The sequence below is a fragment of the Cantharellus anzutake genome (genome assembly GCF_015039405.1).
Source record: "Cantharellus anzutake strain C23 chromosome Unknown EI90scaffold_56, whole genome shotgun sequence".
Taxonomy (NCBI): Eukaryota; Fungi; Basidiomycota; class Agaricomycetes; order Cantharellales; family Hydnaceae; genus Cantharellus; species Cantharellus anzutake.
In genome coordinates, this window is record NW_024067006.1 from 284,016 (window position 1) to 290,850 (window position 6,835).

The 6,835-nt window shown below is 51.5% G+C and overlaps 1 protein-coding gene across 1 annotated transcript; it reads left to right on the plus strand.

Moving 5' to 3' along the window:
- Window positions 1–4,627: 4,627 nt before the first annotated feature.
- Window positions 4,628–6,381, plus strand: EI90DRAFT_3129302 (uncharacterized protein; the record flags this gene model as incomplete). Its single annotated transcript, XM_039064184.1, has 2 exons — window positions 4,628–5,559; window positions 5,625–6,381. 2 exons carry the CDS (start codon window positions 4,628–4,630, stop codon window positions 6,379–6,381), a joined length of 1,689 nt encoding a protein of 562 aa, XP_038911962.1.
- Between the last annotated feature and the right edge of the window lie 454 nt (window positions 6,382–6,835).

Genomic DNA, 6,835 nt, shown 5'->3' on the forward strand with positions numbered 1-6,835 from the left:
TGTTGTCCGTCAAGCACTGGGGGGAGAGCTGGGTGATGAAGTCCCATAGGGTACAGGTTCCATAGGATGATATACATGTCGAGAGTCTTCGACTTGTGACCTCGAGTTCTCACGGTGAGGACCGCTAGAGGACTCAACATAACCAGACTTATAAGACATGTTGCGAGTTGCACAGTCACACAGGTTCAGTTGAGTCACAAGAAAGGGTTGTTACAAGAGATGACACACAAGACAGTTGTAGAGAGTAGTAGTAGTTAGCGGGAACTGCCTTTGGCGGTTTCCGTACAAGACATGTGACTATCTACAAATGGAAGGGTCACAGGAAATCCCGCAAAACACAAGTAATCTCAGCCAGCACCAAAACCCCAATGGGGAAAGCTTTGCATGAGGGGGGGGAAGGGGTAGAATGAGTAAGGAGGGTAGGGTATCGGGATAGAGGGCGAAAGGGAGAGAGAGGGGGAGTGATAGAGAGGGGAAGTCTTTGACTATGCGATGGATATGGTCGTTGGAGACTCCGTATCCGTAACATCACCCCCCAGTCTCCTAACAACCATGATGTGGTCCCCAAGGGGCATATCTCTGCGGGTCGTCTCTCCAGGGCAACCGGCTTCTCGAACGCTCGTGATAGGAATCCAGAGGGAGGGAGTCATACTGAGCTCCACTGGAGGAGGAGGATGGATGTGGGTCCGATCCCAGGTACTGCACGGGTGGGGGGTAGGGCCGGCTCATAGAAGGAGGATGAACAGTTGTTGGAGGAGCTGCCAGGTTGATGACGAACGTGGGCATGGCGGTGTTGGTGTTGCTATCCACCACCCATGTAGGATTGACTGGCATCGCGAAAGTTGGCATCCGCGGAATTGACTGTGGCCCTCTGGTGCTATACGGTACCATACTAGATGGGGAAGGATTGGGATTCGAGTCTCTTGGGTTAGGGCAGCTGTCCCTTCGAGCAATCAAATCCCAAGACATCGGTCGAGAAGACCACCTTCTATCTGCATCCCTGTTGTAGTCGGATCGACTAGGTTCGGGGCGATATGAGTCCATCCGAGTTCAACGGGTTTCATTCCCCATTTGCCAACGAGCCTGTCCTGAATGACCCAAGACTGATCCCTCTCTTCGGCTGGGATACAGATGGGGCCTTCTCTCTTCTTGAGGCAATTTCCTCCAGCAGTTTTGGTTTGACGAACCCGAGGGAGAGGATGAGGCGGAAGAGTTGTCAGCGGAAAGGGTGGATGGGGTGTTGGTAGGATGAATGCTTGGCTGCAGCACCACCACATTCGGAGGGGGTAGGAAGACCGAACTCCCTGCACCTGGCCAGTTGGGAGATGGAGGCGGTATGGAAACATCTCCTAGGTTTAAACCCAATGTTCCTGATGTCAGCTTGTCTGAGCCCTCATCGAAGGGAGTTGGTGAATCTGGCTGTGCCAGTTGTTGCTCAGCGTCATCCATGACCACCTCTTGAGCTTCGGCGTGAGTCATGAAGCGTCCAGTATCCGGGTAGTAGAATGTCCGGCTTAGATGACGTTTCTCCACCAACTTGAGGGTGGACGGGTCCTTGTTGGATGGGGGAGGGCCAGGCCACACGAGTCGGAATTCATAGGCCTCCCTGTCTTCAGCACCAGGCAATGGTCCGGGTGCGTCTTCCCATCTGGGCCAGTCGAGGAACCAAGGAACTTCAGTCCCTTGAGTCGATCACTATGAGCAGCCTCAGCATGTTCGCTCAGGTCCAGTTCTTCGAACAATCCATTCTTGATTACGCAACATGGCAGCTGACAAGCTAGGTATACAGCGAACTTGGGTGAACTTGCCGTCAATCGATCATCAGTCAAACTTTCTTCGAGAAAATTCCTTTCAGGGGTTCCAACCAGGATACCTTACATCCCTCTTGGACTTCTACTTCCATCAGGTGTTCATGGATCCGGGTGTAATTGACGAAGGCTGTAAGGAGGGAAATGATCTGGAGTATGTAGGTATATCGAGATATTATGGTGAAGGGGTGTTGCCAGGAAGTGAACTGGAAGGCAAAGATGTGACTGTCTAACTTGTGCTTGCCGCCCGACTTGGACTCGACTTTGTATATTACTTCCCTCAATTCGTTAGGCAATCACAATTTCGTGAGGGTCTCAGCCTTGAGTGCGGCGGCCTTTGAAGACTCCCAACATTCCAGCAATGGGGTCAGAGATCAAGGTGGAACGTTCTGGTTCCCATTTTCTCTCAGCACTTTGGCCTCATTGAGGTGGTGATTTTCAGGTAGCAAGAGCCACAATCGATCCAGAGATCGAACACCGGGTCTTACTTGGTGCAAGGCGACGTATGAGAAGGTCGGGTCGAGAGGTCCCAGCTGCCCGTTTAACCACATAGGGTCAGATGGGGCTCTCTTGAAGGGCACGGACAATACTTCGGCTGCCTCGAGACCTGGGCAGTCCTGTCTGTGTTCGTCTGTGATCACAACAGAGTTACATGGGGTGGGCCTGCAGCTCATACTTGCCAGTCCGAGAGACATTGTCAGTTAGGTTCGTTGATGGGATCGCAAGAAGAAAACGATGGAGATGGAAGATGATCGAAGTGTACCCTGATCACGTGCCGTTAATCGACTTCGTGTGAATACCCGATTGGGAAGTGGACGCTTATTCATGTCTGCTCAGGCCTGCCTTCGATCCATACCTTCCGAGGATCTCAGGGGCGTTTTGGAGGTCTCTTTCGGTTGCCCAGGTGTCTTCTTGTGCCCCATATCCTTTCCACCTCACTCTGTACAGGAGTTTCCCTTTCCGCTTCCTGTGCCCCACCACCTCTTCTACCTCAAACTCTTCTGAGGTTTTTATATCGTCCCTGGGGTTGGACAGTAATGGTCTTGAGACGTCACCGGGTGAACGATAAGGCCTCAGGTGCGCTACATTCACCACATTATGCATAGGGTAGGAGTCGGGAAGTTTTAATTGGTAGGCATTCTTGTTTATCACCTCCATCACCTCAAATGGTCCAATGCGTCTCTGCATTAGCTTCCTCCCTGTACCCTTTACTTCCAGGAGGTTGAGTTTATGAGGATCGATCAGTACTAAGTCTCCCACTTTGTACGTTACTCTCCTGTGTTTGGTGTTGTGCACTCTAACTTGATGCAGTTGTGCCAGATGGATCGCTTCTCGTGCCCATCTTCTGCATACGTTCAATGCGTCCACTCTTTCCTCCGCTTTGACGTTGAGGGACTCCTTGGGAACTAGGAATGAGCTGGGCAGACAGGGTCGGAAACCCATCAATAGCGTAGCAGGAGCTTCTCCCATAGTAGTGTGAGGACTATTATTGTACGCTAACATCAGAACGTCCAAGAATTCATGCCAGTCGTCCCTGCCCTTATCGACATAAGCTCGTAACATGACTTCCAATTGCTGGTTCATTATCTCCGTCTGTCCGTCCATTTGCGGGTGCACAGCTGAAGACATTGCCAGCTTAGTGTTAAAGTGATGCGCTAAGGATGACCGGAACGTCAAGAGAAAATGAGGATCCTGGTCGCTGACTATTACTGCAGGCAACCCCACATGTTTAATCACATGGCGCCACAATAAGTCTGCAGCGCCCATCGCATCTGTGGTGGAGGAGCATGGGATAAAATGCCCATATCTTGTGAACTTGTCTACCACTACCAAGATGGCATCTGCTGCGTGGTTCCTTTAGGAGGGGGTAATCCCGTCACAAAATCCAAGGTTATTGTGTGGTATGGCAAGTCTGGGACAGGCAAGGGCTTCAGCAGACCCGGCGTTTTGCCTCTGTCATGCTTGATCTTCTGGCGGATGTCGCAAGTTCCCACATACTGTCGAGTATCCTTTCCAAGGTCCTTCCAATAACACTTAGATTTCAGGTGCTTGAGCATCCTTTCTATACCTGTGTGAGCGGCCTCATGAGGGGTGTCATGAATTTCCTTGAGGATCATGGTCCTCAGACTTCTCGGGACACATAGGCATCGGTTGGTTTGCGGGTCGTCCCAAAGTAGCAACCCTTCCTCCAACACTTGGTAGGCACCTCCTGCTACACCACCGTTAAGGGTTTTGCGGTATATGTCCCCGAATTCCTCATCTGTGTAGTAGGCCAGATGGAATTCCTCAGCTGTTCTCGGGGCTATACCCAACCATAAACTTGTTGTGCTCTTTTCCACTTGATCTTCGTCCACTATATCTATGTTACGCGATAGGTCTAACTTATCTACGGCGTTAGACCATGCCCTGGTAACCACAAAGGCTCCTTTCGCTGGGTCCTTGTGCAGATACGTGCTCCAACTTTGGATAAGGTTGTTATAGGAATGGAGTCTCTCGTGACCGTGTCGACCGAACGTCCACCACGGTGGGCCCTCCTTCTCCATATCCTCCCTTCTCTTTGTTACCTTCTCCCCGCTTCCCCCCTTTCTTATACGTTCGCTCCACACTAAGCTTTCCCTTATTGGGTTTTGGTGCTGGCCGGAATATTTATTCTATTTTGCGAGATTTCTCGCAATCATTTCTTATTCAATAGTTAGCATCACGTTTATGTACGGCAACAGCCGAAAGACAAAAACCTAACGAATAACACACCATCCTCTTCTGTGCAACAACTGTAAACCTTCTTGTGCCAACACTGTATCGTCTGTGTAAGATTGTGTATGTCTCAGTCACCGTCTATATGGGTCATCCCTGCCGAGGTTGACGACTCCAGCCACGGATCATTGAGTTCGCGCGTGACTCAACTCAGTGAGCATCTGGTTAATTCTACAGACGTATGGGTGTTTGATACAAGCCCGTTCCCTTCGTCGCCAGTACGCTCTCGCGAGCGCCAAGTAGCCGTCGAACCCACCACGTGTCGTTCGACCTACGATCGACTAACTCCTCCGTCACCGGTACGCTCTTATGAGCGCCAAGTACCCATTGACACATATACAGACCGTCCACCAGATGAACGGTCTCATACCTTGTTGCCGGTATGCCCATCTGGGCACCAAGTATCCATCAACCCAGCCTCTGGTAGCTCCCTCAAGGAGCTGGAACATCACTCGTTGCCGGTACACCCAATTGGGTGCCAAGTACCCATCAACCAATTCTCAGGAAGCTCCCTCAAGGAGTCGCTACCTCACTCGCTACTGGTACGCTCCCTCGAGTGCCAAGTACCCGCTAGCCCTATGTCCTTGACTAGTCCTGCTCTGGACATTCTCTCAACCTGTGATCCTATATACCTGCGCATGGTACGCTCACATAACGAGTGCCAAGTATCCATCGTAACAGACTCCCATTCACCGCGAGGTCTCAGCTTTCTGTCAAAAGCTCCATGGCCATCGGACAATTCTAATTACATGACTAAACCGCCCTACATACATGAGGTGGACGATTCTAAGTCGTCTATAAGGACGGAAAGAAGTCGGTTGCCCTTAACCCATTTCTTTAACAGTGGTGCCCCAACCCCAGTGCGACTAGATCGCACCATGCCACTAAGGACGCCAGCTCAATCGACGCACAACCATGATACCCTGGCGTCATCCACACAAGACACCCTCTCCTACCAGGTACCCGACTCCGCAGCGACATCTTCCCATGGGGTGATGTGCGAACCTCGCCTGAAGCCGTTCAGAGGCGATGAGATCTCACACTCATCATAGAGGCCATCAGAGAGTTCGAGGGTGGAGTTTTCAACGATCCCGATGCCCCTATGCCCAAAATCCGTAATTGGAGGAGAATCATGCCAGCCCGGCTCGAAAGAGAACTCGTCCCTGATGACGGTGCTAAGCCAACACTGCGATACCGACTTGTGCCCCTAGATCGACTAGGATTGACTGATATGTTCTCGAAGATTTCAGTGTTCACACGTCTGGCTGCTGCCACCAAATTCACCACAGGCGAATTCGTCATAGACCCGCGTGGTGATTTCTCACTCATGCTGGCTGAGAAGGGCTGGGCATCACAGAAGGAATTCGATATCGTATGGCACTTCCTTGACCAACAGCTCAACGCCTTCGAGAAGCACTTCAATTCCATAAAAAGGGCTGTTGACCCTTCACGAGAGTTTGACGAATCGAGGCTAGGCGGTTTCAGGCTGGCCAGTGTGCCACACACCACTTTCACTGACCCGGAATCGGTCGAAAGGGCATGGTCTGCAGAGATTAGGCCTACCCACGAGTCGACCCGCGAGACGTTGGGTTGGGAATTAAACAGTCAGCGCGAACCAGCAGTCGACGAAGTCACCTTCATACATCAACGCCAGCAGCTGCCAATAGAGCTCCCTGTTCCCCGGCCCAGCATAAACGTCGCTGCAGCGATGTTACAAAGGGATGAAGGGACCGTACCAATAACGGACTGTCCACGTGAATCCTATACGCTGTTAGAACCGGCGGGAACAGACGACTCCGGAGTGGAATCGGAGACTTAGCGTGGAGGGACCTTGGCCTCAGTGACTCAAGCGGAGCGCTGTGCCATTGCTGTTTGTCCATTTGGTCCTTAATTTCACAGTAGGTGAGCAGGAAGTCTCTTGGGGGCATTTCAGGTCGATTTCGGACTAAACCAAAACGAGTATGTACAAGCGCCGATATATATAATGGAAGGGGCAAAAGCACAAGGAGGACAAAGGGTAACCGAATCGGAACGAAGACGTCCGAACGGGAACAAAGGGTAGAAGGAGCGGAGAGGTACCGAAGGTCATAAGGCAGGACCTGTGATACATCTGAAAGGAGGTAGGGAGGGCAAGGCCCAGAGGGGCAGGAGGATGAGGGGAAGTGGGGATGATGACTAACTGGCTAGAATAGAAAGAAGCAGTAGTCCAAATAGGGATGAGGGAAAAACGCGAGAAATACATTACAAGCGGCGAGAGCGCCGAAGGCAATCCA